General features: G+C 60.5%; 2 protein-coding genes across 3 annotated transcripts; both read left to right on the plus strand.

Annotated features, from left to right (window-relative positions):
• The first annotated feature begins 1,627 nt into the window (after positions 1–1,627).
• Positions 1,628–4,838, plus strand: CRYBA2 (crystallin beta A2). Of its 2 annotated transcripts, none has more exons than XM_064718291.1 (5): positions 1,628–1,796; positions 2,348–2,521; positions 2,933–3,074; positions 4,124–4,266; positions 4,574–4,838. In XM_064718291.1, exons 2-5 carry the CDS (start codon positions 2,361–2,363, stop codon positions 4,719–4,721), a joined length of 594 nt encoding a protein of 197 aa, XP_064574361.1. In that variant the 5' UTR covers positions 1,628–1,796; positions 2,348–2,360; the 3' UTR covers positions 4,722–4,838. The 2 variants fall into 2 exon arrangements, with proteins under 2 accessions (XP_064574361.1, XP_064574362.1); XM_064718292.1 differs by lacking the exon at positions 1,628–1,796 and adding an exon at positions 2,044–2,094.
• Positions 4,839–8,953: 4,115 nt separating this feature from the next.
• FEV (FEV transcription factor, ETS family member) lies at positions 8,954–14,281 on the plus strand. The gene is made up of 3 exons (XM_064718896.1): positions 8,954–9,070; positions 10,032–10,106; positions 12,681–14,281. Exons 1-3 carry the CDS (start codon positions 9,019–9,021, stop codon positions 13,190–13,192), a joined length of 639 nt encoding a protein of 212 aa, XP_064574966.1. The 5' UTR covers positions 8,954–9,018; the 3' UTR covers positions 13,193–14,281.
• Positions 14,282–14,573: the final 292 nt, after the last annotated feature.

Here is a 14,573-nt window from a genome sequence, read left to right on the forward strand (position 1 = left end):
TGGCTTGCTCCTCGTGGCACAGCCCCAGTGCCCCACAGATGCTGTAGCACACCATGCACTGCCCCACACATGCACATCCCACGTATTCTGTGGTATCTCGTGTGCTGGGGCTCTGTAATACACCCCACAGTGCCCTGCCCCTCAGAGTCCCCAGCTGCCCTCATGCTCAAGCACCCCAAACTAACCAGTGCCCCACAGCTCTGTTCTCACAGCCCAGGCAAGGCATGGCAGCACTGTGGGGAGACCCTGCAGTGCACTAGCTCTGCATCTTGCCTCACCTTTGCCAAGGTGATGGCTTCCCTAAATGCTGCTCAGACCTGTCTTCCAGCAGTTTGAGAGATGTCCCCAGGCCACCAGGCTGCACCAGAGTGCTTTTCCTTCTCCAGGGAGCATCCCTATCCTTCCCTCCACCTTCTGCTTCTTCAGACAGCTCCAAGAGCATCTCCCCCTCCCTGCCAGGAGCACTTCAGGCAACGCAAGCTGAGGGTCGGCTCTCCAGCCCCTGTCCCCTGCCAAGGGCCACTGATGTCCCTGAGCTGAGCGCGCTCCAAGCGCTGCCAGGCTGCACCCTCTGCTGGGACCCGCAGGCATCGGCGCGGATTCGCACCGAGCCTCGGGGCCACCGAGCAGTGGGGAGGTCACGAAGGGGACCCCCGAGTCACCCCTCAGTCCCCGATTCTTTTTGATGCCAGGCGTACTAACCCCACCCCCAGCTGCTCACACTGCATTCTCCATAACCAACAATGGTCTCTTGTGATGCTGACCCCATGCCCAGGACCCCCAGAAGCGCTGGAGTTTTCCTGGGAAGGTTTGTGGTGCTGTGGTCCAGCCCTTGCCCAGTGGCCAGCGTGGCACCTGCCCAGCTGAAGGTGGGGAGTGCCCGGCCTCACACAAACTACACAAGGATGCTGCAAGAAACAGCTGCCTAGACACCCAGGATTTCACAGCTCAACAGGGCCTTCTTCGTCCTTTCCAGCCTGTGCTGGCCTCGTCCATCCCAGCTCCTGGTAGGAGCCACTGGGGATAGCTGCATGGTTGGTGCAGTTCCTGGCAGGGCTGGTCCTGCCCAGGTGAAGGACACAGCTCTGTCCCGAAGCTGGTCCCCTCCTGCTGTGCACAGTGTCCCTTGCCCCTGTGGGAGGGGAGTGGGAGCACAGGGAGCTCTTTCTCAAGCCAGGGGAAATGCTTAGGGCATTACAAGCATGTAACTGGGGTCCATCAGCCCCCATTCTGCAGCCAGCTCAGGAATCCCTGCAGGGCCTGGCTGGAAAAGGAGCCCATGGTTGCACAGTCCCACGTGGAGGGGCAGAAGCAGCCCCAGATAAGCCCTGTGTTCCAGCGTGAGGACATGAGTGCCCCTCAGCTCGCAGAAGGTAAATCCCCACTTCACCCTGGCACCTCCTTCCCACCAGCCTCACCCCTGGCAGAGGCTGCGGGTGCCCTGGGAAAGGCTGGCTCCCTAATCCCTGGGCCAAGCGGGGACATTGTGCGGGGGCAGAAAGGAAAGCGGCGCGTCAGGCCCTTTGCCCATTGTGCCCTGAGCCCCTGCGCAAACACAGCCCAGCACTTTCATTGTCAGCCCGGCCGGGCGCGGGGGGGCCGCTCTCGCCACACTGCCTAAGTGGAATGGACAGCCGGAGTCTGGGCTGGCCGAGCAGCCGTGCCCCGTCCCCTGGCTGCTGACACAGCGCCCTGGCCGCCGCTCCAGCGGCGCTCCAGCGCCCGCTATAAAGGGCCACAGGAGAAGCCGGCGCCGGCACCGCCACCTCCGCCTCTGTGCCCTGCCCTCCGACCAAGTAAGTACCAGGCTGTGAGCCCCAGACCCCCGTGCACAGGCGCTGCCCCACAGCAAGCCCCCAGCCAGCCAAGGCTCACCCTGGGGAAGGGCAAGCGGCGGGGCGCTGTGTGCCACAGGGGCAGGAGGGACCCCGGCAGGAGGGATGGAGGAGCCGGGCTGCTCTGCCCCGGGGCTACAGCCGCATCTGAGCTGCGGTCACCGCCGCCTCCCAGCAGTGGGTACAGTGCCACCGCACCCAGACAGCTCCCGGAGCCACGGCAGGGAGCTTGGGAGAGGAAAAACTGAGGCAGTCCTGGGTACATCACATGGAGAGATGGGGCACTGCAAATTCCCCCAGCAACCTGGGGCTCACTGGACAGAGATCCCCCAGCAGGGAAGGAAAGGGAATGGGAAATGTCCCCCTGCCAGCCTGGGAGGGAAAGGGGCCAGTGGCATGGGGTGTGTGAGGGCAGCTCCACCGGCATGCCAGGCTCAGCAGCAGGTAGGAGGGTGGCTGGGGGCTGGTGGGGGGCACCGGCCCTGGGGTGATCCGTGGGGCTCTGCCAGCAGCCGAGAGACCCGTATGACCAGCAGTGAAGCCATGGACACCCTGGGGCAGTACAAGATCACGGTGTGGGAGGAGGAGAACTTCCAGGGCAAGCGCTGCGAGTTCCTCATGGAGTGCCCCAGCATCATGGAGCGCGGCTTCCGCAAGATCCGCTCCATCAAGGTGGAGTCTGGCCCGTAAGTGCCCCGCCGGCCCCGCGGCCCCTTGGCACGCCCCGCTCCAGCAAACCCACTGCTCCCAGGGAAAATGGGGAGCTGCTAGGGAGCCAGAACTCCCAAGTTCTTCCTCAGCTATGACACAGCCTCATGGTGCGACCTCCCTGCTTGTGCTCCTTGTGTTTTCCCATCTGTTAGTCAGGGAGACCTTACCAAGGCAAGGCGTAGAATGGAGGCAACGATGTGGCTCTGGGGAGAGGGGTCCCACTTTGAAAAGGGACATTTGCTGCTAGCAAGGACCCCAACATCTGTGACAGACCCATAACCTGCCAGGAAGGCTCTGTCCCCTGCCCAGGAAGGAGAAGCTGACCCCTGACTGATCCTGGGGACTGTGTCACACATCTCTGAGGGCTTTCCTCTTCTTCCTTCCAGCTGGGTAGGCTTCGAGTACCCTGAGTACCAGGGACAGCAGTTTATCCTGGAGAAGGGTGACTATCCCCGGTGGGAGGCCTGGAGCGGGAACAGTGGCTACCGGACCGAGCACCTCCTCTCCTTCCGGCCTGTCAAATGCGCAGTGAGTTACTGGGACACCACAGGGGGAGGGCTAAGGGCGGCAGAGCCTCCTCCAGGTAACCCAGCATGGAGGCAATGAGGGACAGGCTGGAGGATGACTTACATGGGCCATGGGATGGAGGGGTGAGGTGTACACAGAGGTACATGTGAAGTGGAAGAGTAGCTGCACGCACCAGCTCCCATCTCCCTGCAAAGATCCTGGGATGCTTTCTAGGTCTAAAATTTAGCCTGAACAAAAATTCCAGCTCCTTCTGCTTTGTGCTTTGGAGAGTCACCTGCCAGGCTGGGGTCCCAAGGCCTTGTCCCGCAGCCCTGATTCCCGGGGCTGGGATGAGCAGGGAGGAGCTGCTGGGACCGCAGGGATGCTCGGAGCGCGGCCCGTCCCCTCGCAGCGCGGGCAGCCGGGGCGTGCCCAGGCAGCCGCGGCTCTATCGCTCCATCTGCAGAGACACCGCTGCTCGCAGCAGCGGCACGTCTGCGCCTCCGAGCGGGGGGTCCCCCCCCAACTTTTAATAATCACCAGGCAGATATGTTCAGGCTTTAATAAAGGGGATGCGATAAGATCACTCCTTGCTGGCAGGACTGCTCCTCGGTGCAGATAGATGCATGTGGGGGCTGGGCACGGGGGACAGTGCTGCATCACTCAGTGTCCCAGCCATTAACCCCACCGTGCCCAGCACCCAGAAAGGCCCCACAGAGCTGAGGGGACCTCTCTCAGCATCCTACCTCGCCCTGAGCCCTCCTGCAGCCTTGGGGAGTGTGGTGATGCCGAGGGCAGCAGACTGTGTGGGTCCAGAGGTTGTAGCCACTAACTCTCACTGACAGCTGTGCACTGGGACCACAGGGACATGAGAGCAGCATCCTTAGGGCAGTTCTGGGGTGTCCCAGTGAGGGGATGCCAGGTGTAAGGACATCCCCATGCATTGCACCAAAGCTGCTCACAATCCCAGGCCTCTCGAAGTGCCTTGGTGTGTGTCACACTGATGCCACATCCCTACCCCTGGGCAAGCCAACCCGTTCCTGTTGACCTCCAGCTCTGTCTCTCTGCAGAACCACAATGACAGCAAAGTCATCCTCTACGAGGCTGAGAACTTCCAGGGTCACAAGTTTGAGCTGAGTGACGACTATCCCTCGCTGCAGGCCATGGGCTGGGGCAACAAGGAGGTGGCATCCATCAAAGTGAACGCCGGAGCGTGAGTGCAGCCAGCGGGGCAGGGACTGGGGGTGCCAAGAGCAGAGGCTCAGAAGCACGTCCTTGCATAAAACACCTCCATAAACCCCACAATGTGGAAGGGGGGCCCCCTCAAAAAAGGAATGCATTCCTGCTACTTTTTCCTTGAAAATACAAGCCATTGGGTATTTTCTGTCTCTCTCCTCCCAGGGCAAGCAGAGGGATGGGATGGGATGGGATGGGATGGGATGGGATGGGATGGGATGGGATGGGATGGGATGGGATGGGATGATGTGGCTTGGGGCTCTGAGCCAAGGCTCTGCCTGCAGGTGGGTGGCATACCAGTACCCGGGATACAGGGGCTACCAGTACGTGCTGGAGCGGGACAGACAGAACGGCGAGTTCAAGAAGTACAATGAATACAGCAGCCAGGCCCACACCAACCAGATCCAATCCATCCGCCGCGTCCAGCACTGAACTGGGGCAGGGCTGTGTGCCCTGCAGCCTCCAGGCTGCTGTGCAATAGACCTCTATCCGGTAGCAAATAAAGGCATTTGTCAAAAAAAGAGTGCTCCTGCCTCTGCTCTGCTCCTCAGGGGCTGCCATGCTGGGAGGACCATGGTGGCAACTTGGAAGGTTTCCCCTTCCCCAGGCAGTTTTGGGCTCATGGCCAGCTCCACCCTGGGCTGAGCTCTCTGCACCCACCTTTCATCCGTGCACAGTTCCACTGCTGTGGTGCTCTGGCTGGGAAAATGGGAACTTGCTGGGCAAAGAGAGCCCTGGATGTGGGAGAAGGCACCAAGAGGGCTGTGCCCTGGGAAGAGGCATCCATTGGGGTTGTACTCAGGAATCTCCTCCCAGGATCAATGCCAGGGAAATTGGTTGCTACAAAGTCTGCCAACTCAAGGTCCCCTTTCTCTGCACCCCTCTGGAAGAGAGAAGGGGTCCCTGCCTGCTGTGGACCTGGGAAGGAGGAAGAACATAGGGGTCATCTGGGGCAGGACGGGACTTTGCCAACACATGGGGCAGCCACGGCTGTGTCAGGCTTGGGGGCACTGGCACAGAGGGGCTGGGCAGGAGGTGGTTGTGCAGGTGATTGTGCAGGGAAAGGAGGCCTGGGGTAGCGTTCTACAGGTGGTAGGGGCCTGGCTTGATGCTCACAGGTGTATGTGTCCTCCTCCTCCAGCCTTGCCACGCCAGCATATCCGTGCCAGTATCCGGCTCCGGGACAGCGGGAGCCCCACCCAGCCTCCTCCTCCTCCTCCAGCACCCTTTCCCAGCCTCCTCCTTTTCCATATGGCTCTGAACCCTCCTGGGGTGTGGGCTACCCATCTCAAGGTGCTCCCTGCACCCAGCACATTGCTTCCTCCTCCTCTCCTCCTCCTTGCCTTCTATCCTGCTCTGGCACCCCAAAGCCCTCCTTGGGGCACAGGCTTTTGGTCCTGAGGCGCTCCCCACACCCAGGACATGGATGCATGGTGGAACAGTTCTGAGTGTCTCAGATGCCTGGGCTCCCTGATGCCCACCCTGCTAAAAACATGCTTGGCTCTGAGAAAGGGAGTGTCCCAGAAAGCTGCTGGAACACTGGGTTGGGGGGCAGTCTGTGCACAGCCCTCACCCAGCAATGTGCAGAGACCCCAGCCCTGGTGTGTGTGTCAGCCTGTGCATGGGTGTGTAATGGGTGTGGGTGTGCGTGTGTGAGAGAGAGAGCTGCGCTCAGCTGAGCACACACACGTTTCCCTGCATGCCCCCCTCCCCTCCAGCCCCATTGTTGCTGTGCAGACAGCCCGTGTGTATCCCCATCCCACACGGCATCCCGGCGGCAGAGTGCCCCCCAGCCCGCCCCTGTCTCCTGTGTCCCCAGAGGCCCCACCCCGGCCGCACGGCCTCTCCCCCAGCACAAACACATTCCGGCACACCTGGCCAGGCGCAGCCAGCCCAGGGCCACGTCAGCTCGGCTCCGCTCCACACCGCCGGCTCACAGGTGAAGCTTTCCCGGGCACTGCACACACAGGGCTGTGATGGGGGGCAGGGGTGGGCTGTGATGGGGGGGCAGGGGTGGGCTGTGGGGAGCATTGCAAAGTCGCGGGTCCTTATTGCCCCGCCTGGGGTGGGAGGAGAGCACTGGAGTGGGGAGTGGGGAGCAGACTCCTTCTTGCAACTGGAGGGACCTGCAGCTGCTTCCAGCTGGGCGTTCCAATGTCCGGGCTCCATCCCCAGTAGCCCCACAGTCCTGGAACCTCATCTCCTAGATCCCCCTCAGACCCACAGCCCAGTCCCTGTTCCCCCATGGACGTGGGCCCCTATTTCCTGGATTTATCATATACCCTGCCTTCCTCATCCTCTGGGTCTGCCCCAGCTCCCCCATGACCCTGGGGTCACATCACTCAGGTCCCCAAAGCTCCACATGGGCACAGGGCTTGCCAGCTCTTAGGATATGATATTCCCTGTCCTTCTGCACACTTCTGACCCCAGATCACTCAAAGACTCCAGTCCCCTCACATCCCACTTTAAGCCCCCTACCACTGGCTTTCCCAGGGACCCAGGAATCTCCATCCCCAGTGCCTTCCAAAGCACCTCCTTCTCCAGCTCCAGCAGCCCTTAACCTATTTCTGATTCTGATCCCTGCTGCACTCCCTTTCCACTCTGGGCTGATGCAATGACCCTCAGCCCAGGCCCCCCTCCATGCCCTCCACTGTGCAGTTTGCTCTAGGAGTGTCATGGTCTCCCCTTGGGCTGCCAGAAGAAGACGGGTGGTGGGTCAGGCACGCCCCCACCTCACCCCGCTGTCTCCGGGGCTTGTTTTCTGTTGCCTGCGGTTTGTTTCAGTGACTCAGGCAGCGAAAGCAAGTCTGGGAGGCTGCGGAGCCACTGCGGGGAGAGCTGCACCTTGGGGGCTGGGCAGGAGAGGGATGCAGGGAGCAGCCAGGGCTGCTGGGCTGTACAGATCTGGACACCCCCCGAGAGGTTCAGGGGAGCTCAGGAGACAAGCCGGAGGAAGAGAAGCTTTTTAAGGGCTGTTACCTCCAAACAGGATTGCTGGGGAATTGCTGGGGAATACCATGGTCTCTGCTCATGTCTCCCCTTGCCAGCATCTGCTCTTTGTCCATGATGGAGATGGGCAGCAGAGGTGGAGCACATGGAGCAGAGGTGGAGCTCAGTAACCAAGGGACCCCCTGTTTCCTAAGCCTTTTGGACATCCCCTGTCAAGAGGAGAGGAGACACCAACTCTGTTGGGCTGTGCCACCCTGATTGAGCATCGCTCCCCTTGGGCTGCAGCTTCTTATGCAGGGCAGGCACTGTAAATAAAAACTGCGAGTCTGGCATGGCTGTATCCTGATTTCCATTAGGTCCATATCTTGTAATGATCACTTTCCAAAAAGGCAGCTAAATCCAGCATGAGAGCTCATCCTTTTGCCAGACATCAGTGAAACACTGCAGAAGAAGTTGTGAGCTTGGCTCTACAATGTTGGACTCATGGAGGAGAACTGGTGACAGCCCCTGGCACACTGCCTGGCTGCCTCAAGCTGTGGGATCCTGTGGGGGGTCCACTCCTGACCTGGGGGACAGAGACTGACAGCACTCCACAAGTGCATATAACAGCTGGGGCCATGGGTGACAGGGAAAAACCTGGCCAACTGTGTCTTTTTGGAGCTGGTATCACATTTCTCCGTCATAAGTTTCTCCATTAAATGTCCTCCTGTCTTCAGAATGTACCCAGCTCTGCTCAGGACAAGCAGATGAAGATGGGGCCATCCTGGTTTGTGTGGGTGTTGGGGGTTACCCAGGTACATGGATCCTAATAAAGATGTGCAGCAGGTTGGGACAGGGCTGGGTGCTGTGGGATGGTCACAGGCTTACTGTCCCTGGGGCAGGGACTATTCAGGAGAGCACAGAGGAGCCAGGGAGGTGGCAGAGCTGTGGGATGACCTGGTGCCACCAACTGCTGAAGACACATTTACCCACCCCAAACTCTGGGCATAGCAAAGGAACTCTATGACCATTGCCCTGGAAGTGGAGGGCCCTGGTGGGGACTCCCCTGGCCCATCCCAGGACTCTGAACTGCAAGGAGCCCCCAGGACCGTGCTGGTGATGCTGGAGCTGGGGAAGGGGCAGACATGGACCCCCAGGGCCAGCCGCAGGGCGGCTCGGAGGGCCAGGACGGTGGGGCAGGGCCGGAGCTGCTGCCGGTGCCGTGCTGCGAGGAGCGGGCTGCGGGCCGATCGGGAGCGGGCTCCGGGCGCTGCGGGCCGATCGGGAGCGGGCTCCGGGGCGGTACCGGTACCGGCCGATCGGGAGCGGGCTCCGGGGCGCTGCCGGTGCCGATCGGCGGCTCGGGAAGGGAGGCGCGGGTGGGAGGCCGGGCCCGGGCGGTCTCCAGGCAGTGGCCGGGCCCGCTCCCAGCTGGGATGTCAGCGGCGTGTTTGCGAAGAGTTAAGGAGGCGGAAGAGGCAGGAAGCGGCCCGAACCGCTCTCCATAGAAACCCGCGGCCGTGATTAAAGTCTGATGCGGGCCCGATAGCGGGGGGAGGGAAGGGGGGGCAGCGCCCGCTTTAATTACAGCGGAGGAAATTGCTGGAGCCGGGGCCCCAGCCCCTGCGAGTTGCCTGGAAACTCCCCCTTCCCCCGCCTCCCCCGGCCCCTGCCCGTCCCCTGCCCGTCCCGCTGCCATTTATTCGCCATCAGCTGCTCCCTGATAAAGTGGAATAATAATAATAATAATAGGGGCAGGAATATTAAAACATGCAGCCCGCGGGCCGCCCCCACAGCTGCCATGAGACACGGCACCGGAGCGGTGCCACTGCTGCTCAACATGTACCTGCCAGGTACGGGCGGATCCCTCGGCCGCTGCCCCACCGCAGCGCCGTGCCCCGCACAGCGCCCAGCCCCTGCCCACCCTGTCCCGCTGAGGCCCTGGGGCTCTCCTCTGCCCCATCTCCTTCCAGCGCCCACCCTGTTATTCCCTCTCCCGCTGTCCATTCTCTCTTCCTGCCTTCCAGCACCACAACCATCCCTTCCTTCGTCCTTTCAGCTGCCCTCACAGCTTTCCACACCTGCACACTCATCTTCCCATCCTTAATCCACCCACCTTCACCCTCTCCTTCCATCTTTTCGTCCACCCTTCTTTTCTTCCAACCCATCTTTCCACCCACCCACCCTTTCCCTGTGCTTCCATCCATTCTTCCACCCCACCCACTTGTCCCTGCATCCCCCTTTCCATCCCTGGTACCACTCAACCCCTCCATCCACCCAACGTCCCTTCCATCAGCCTGTTTTTCCATCATCTTATCCATTACCTGCCCTTCCATCCATCGATCTCTTGCACTTTCCTCCACCTACCCACTCACCATCATCTCTTCCGTCCTTCCATCCATTCACCCATTTCCTTCCTTCTATCCATCTGTCCGTTTATCTCTCCTTTCCACAGCAGTCCACTCCCCAAATGCCGACAGACATCCTCGCTGCCACCCGCCGCTCCTGTCACCCATCCTGCCACCCACCCGCCTCCTCTCCCCCTGCCCCACACCTCTCTCCCTCACTCCCTTTCTCCTCCCTACCCCAGCCCACGGGATCGTCTATTCCTATTTAAAAGCTTCTCCGGCTGGGTCGGAAATCGGATTTCCTTTTTCCTGGACGCGTTTCCTGGCTTCGCCGCAGCGGCGGGGCAGACAAGGGGGAGCGGCCGGGGGCTGCGGGGACCCTGCCCGCGGGTGGGCGCTGGGGTGTCGCGGTCCCGCCTGGTTCCAGCCCTCCCTCCACACCACCCGCGTTCCTTTTCCCCCCCAGATCCAGTCGGGGAAACTTTGTTCAAAGACGGGAAGAGCCAGGCGTGGGGGTCTCTCAGCCCCGGCGTGCAGAAAGGTAAGAGCACCGCTGCCCCTTCCCCTGGACAGGCCCCGCTCCCCTCGGCCGGCACGGAGCGGGGACCCCGGGGCACTCGCATTCTCTCCGCCCAGCAGCCAGCGGAGTCCCTTTGCCGTCCTTTGCCGGGCACTGTCCTTGCAGGACACGGCCACACGGAGCCCCCGTTCCCTGCTGGTGCCAGTGCCTCCGACTGGGAGCATCCGCCGCCACTTCCCACGGGGACAGCGGCCAGCCCCGACGGTCGGGAGCTCCCGTCCGAGGCATCAGAGAGGAGCGGGGAACGCATCCCCCCGAGCCCCGCAGCGGGGAGAGTGCGGGGTCCTAACTCCGGACTGCCGGGAGCTCCGGGACATCCGACGGGAGGGAGCTGCCAGCCATCCCGGGAGCGGGGCGGGCTGATCCGGGCTCGGGAGATCCGTTCCTGCGAGTGCAGAGGAGAGTTGGGACACCATTCGTGAGGGAGCTGCCACTGAAGTGCTGGGGCTTGGGAGTGATGTGTCTCCGGGAACCGGAGCCATCCGTCTGGAACAACCCGTGCAGGGATCACGGGCATCGGCCAGCGCTGACCAGGGAGCAGCCTGGAGCTCCCAGTGCTGGCCAGGGTGAAGCTGGAGCTCCCAGTGCTGATCAGGGAGCAGCCTGGAGCTCCCAGTGCCGGCCAGGGAGCAGCCTAGAACTGCCAGTGCTGGTCAGGGAAGAGCCTGGAGCTCCCAGTGCTGATCAGGGAACAGCCTGGAGCCTGCTTAGGAGCGTGGCAGCACTGGGGGTCGTGGGGCCAGCACTGTGGTGTTTGGGCCGTGTAGCTTGCCTGTTTGCTAGGAGGCAGGGGCCAGGGACTCCCCTGAGCAGGAAAAATGGAGCCCTGGTTGAGTGGTGGGAGGGGGAGAAAAGATGGAACTGAGGGAGCCCTTTTGCTTCTGCACTGCAGACTCTGCCCAGCCATACTCTAAACATTGTGCTGCAGTGAGAGGGATCTTTTTGGACACCTGGATATTTCCTTGAGGAGCTCTCAGGTGCATTATCATGTGCTGCACCGTGCAGCAGGCAGGACTGAGCCTCACCACCCCACCCAGGTGCACCCCCCAAGACCTCCCTGACCTCCTTGCATGAGGTGGAACACCCACGGGTGGGAGATAGCTGGAGGCCAGGGTGGGGCTGTGGTGATGGAGAAGGGGCAAGGGCTGCAGATGCACCCTAGGGAGGAGAGATCCCCTGCCTTGGTCCCTAGGATGGGGAATTAGGAAATACAACACCTAGGAAAGACCTGGGCTCAGCTGCCTGGGTCAGGATGTCTGAGTGGGTTTTGGTGGAATGGGAATTGATGGAGAATGACTGTTCCCTGCTTCTTTTAGAGCAAGATACAGGGAGAACAAGATAAAATAGGTGGGTCTAAAACAAGAACAAGATTTTTTTTGGTGGGAAATGTAGCAGAGCTGTAGGACTTCTTGTTGCTGAGGTCATGGGTCCTAAATCTCCGTATAGGATCCAAGCACCTTTAGACAAAATCATGTTAGAAGAGCACAGGGATAACTGCAAAGGCACATCCTCTGCTTTGGAGAGAGACTATGCTGCAAGGAGTGGCATCAGGAGCAGGGATGTGCAGGGGATGTGCAGGGAATGCTGCTCAGAGGAGGCAGTGGGGTGCCTAGGGAAGTGCAGGGCTGCTCTGCAGGGTGGCTGGGTCCCAGCAGTCAGATCCTCCTTGCCCAAAGGTCCAGATTCCCTCTCCTCTCATGCCCTCTGGCCAGACCCGAAGGAGCACGTCCTTGTGTTTCACCATGGGTGTGTCGATGTGCCAGGCTCCAGCATGTGCACAGCCTGGCACAGGGGCACCACTGGCGCCCACCAAGGAAACTCCTTGGTGAAAGCTGCAGGTACAATGGCCATGGCTCAGGGAGGACGTTTTTTCTCCAGAAATGAGGAACATCATTGATGCCTGATTCAAAGCCACAGTAGATCATGCTCTGTCCCTGTCTCTCCCTCCCCTACATGTGTCTGTGTCTCTCTGTGGTATAGTTCAGATGAGTGTTGCCCCCTGACTTGAGGAGACATCTGTGCAGGGCACAGTGTCCCTAGAGCAGGGGCTGTGAGACCAGCCCAGTTTCCAGCAGACATGGCAGTGGGGAATGATTGTGTTGGGATGGATCTGGGTTCTGCTAAGATAGGTCCTTCTTGGGGCTGCTGATAAAAGAACAAGACCATGTCCTCCCACAAAAGCAAACATGCAGGTGTTCATCCTCAGTGGTGCGTGAATGTGGGTGGGATGGATGGGGAGACTGGATCTCAGAGTGCCACTGCAACCTGTGTTGACCTTTGAGCACTCCTACTCCATCTCAAGGTGCAGAGGCATCTTCTCCTCATATCTGGGGGTGCAGGATGGGATGTTGCAAAGGAGACAACCTTGTTACCACCTTATGTATCTCTAAAGCAGGGAAGATGCAATGAGGTGCAGCCAGAACCTGGGTGTGGGAGAGGGCGCCGAACAGCGGGTCGGGGGGATTGGGGCACATCCTGTCCCTCACCCTGTGCCCTGGGAAGGAGCTTTAACCTCTTGGGGGCCTGGCCTTGCAGGCAGCGGGCAGATCCAGCTGTGGCAGTTCCTGCTGGAGCTGCTTTCGGACCGGGCCAACCTGAACTGCATCGCCTGGGAGGGCACCAACGGGGAGTTCAAGCTGATCGACCCCGACGAGGTGGCGCGCCGCTGGGGTGAGCGCAAGAGCAAGCCCAACATGAATTACGACAAGCTGAGCCGCGCACTGCGCTACTACTACGACAAGAACATCATGACCAAGGTGCACGGCAAGCGCTACGCCTACAAGTTCGACTTCCACGGGCTGGCCCAGGTGTGCCAGCCGGCCACCCCCGACCACACCCTGTACAAATTCCAGGGCAACCTGGCACCGCTGCCCTTCTCGGGCATCTCCAAACTCAACCTCATGACCTCGGGAGTGACGCCGGCTGGCTTCTCCTACTGGGCTGGCTCCAGCCCGTCCCTGTACCCGGGGCATGGGCTCCAGCCCTCAGCCTCGTTCAGCGCCATGGCGGCCTCCCACCTCAACAACATGAACAACCATTACCATTAGGGGCTCAGCTGTGCCACCTGGATGCTCCATGGCCCTGGCAGCATGGGGCTGCGGATTTGGGAATCTCAGCAGGGAGGGGTGGGGGATGGGATTGTGCCCTGCTCTCACGTGTCCCCTTTTATGTTTGATGTGGTGTGGGGGATGGGGGGTGCTCGCAGGAAAGTTGGGTTTGTTCTCTGATGTGGGTGGCTGGAGGAGGGAAGCCATCTAAATTTAAGATGAGGAAGTATCCATGATCCTGGGAATGGATGTGGATACCTAAAGCAGGGTGTGAATGGAAGGAAAAACCATGGACTCCTCTCCTGGCAGGGCCCCACCTTTCCTTTGTACCATGCTGTCCATGCCATGAATGCCCCTAGCTGTGCCTTCAGCCTCTGCCTGCCCTCCCCATTCCCTGCAGAGAGGAGTCAGGAGCTGGGGCCCCAGGGCAGCTGTGTCCATGAATGAGGGTCCCACTGAGCAGGGACAAGGAAAGGGAACCTTCCTTGACCACTTGGTCCCCTCACCTTTGTCTCCAAAGGCTTTGTTTCCTCCATCCCTCCGATACCTGCTCCCTGAAGGTGACTTCCTTCAGACCTCAGGAGAGCAGATGCTTTCTGTGGGTTCACTCAGACCCAGGGCAGGGCTCTGGGGTTGGAGGTGCCAGGGACAAGTGTGGGGCTCACCCTCAGGGCAAGACCAGATCTTGGAGGCAGCATAGCCCGGTCTCTGCAGCTCTGCCCTCTCCCCAGTGCCCAAGGATTACACTACGGACAGTCCCTGACACCCTGCACATGAGCCAGTGTCCTGCTTATCACTTCCTAGAGTAATGTTCCAGTTTTACTCCAGCTTTAGCCTCTCACATGCAGGGCTTGGTGGGACACCCTCCATAAGTGGGAACATCCCCAGGGACAAGGCAGCGTGGGTGGTGGAGCAGAAGAAGGGATGACAGCAGGCCTGGAAGCCCCAGGCACCAAGGGGCAGCCCTGGATCTCTCCCCCGGGTTCAAGGAGCTGCCCCCATCCTCTGGAGCAGGACTTTGGCCCAGTGGATGCACAAGAGCTGGGCACGCTGAGCTCCACACTGGCTGGGGGGGGGGTTGGTGTTCAATAAAACAGAGAGGTGCTGTCACCTGTGTCCTCTCCTGTCTGAAGGGAGCTGGGGAGAGGGGGAACCACTCAGCAAATCCTCTCCCATCTGAGCCAGAACACCTACAGGGCTGGGGTGGGAAGGATGTGGCCATTGTCTGCATCATCTTTTCTCCAGGCATCACCTCTGGTTCTTACAATCCCCAGGAGAGAGGACAGAGCTGGAAACCTCTGGGTTACCTGAGACTCCCCTTCAGGAAAGCCACATATGCTGTTCTCAGGCTCCCAGAGATTGCAACAGGGATCAAACCTGC

The sequence above is a fragment of the Zonotrichia leucophrys genome, chromosome 7 (genome assembly GCF_028769735.1).
Source record: "Zonotrichia leucophrys gambelii isolate GWCS_2022_RI chromosome 7, RI_Zleu_2.0, whole genome shotgun sequence".
Taxonomy (NCBI): domain Eukaryota; kingdom Metazoa; phylum Chordata; class Aves; order Passeriformes; family Passerellidae; genus Zonotrichia; species Zonotrichia leucophrys.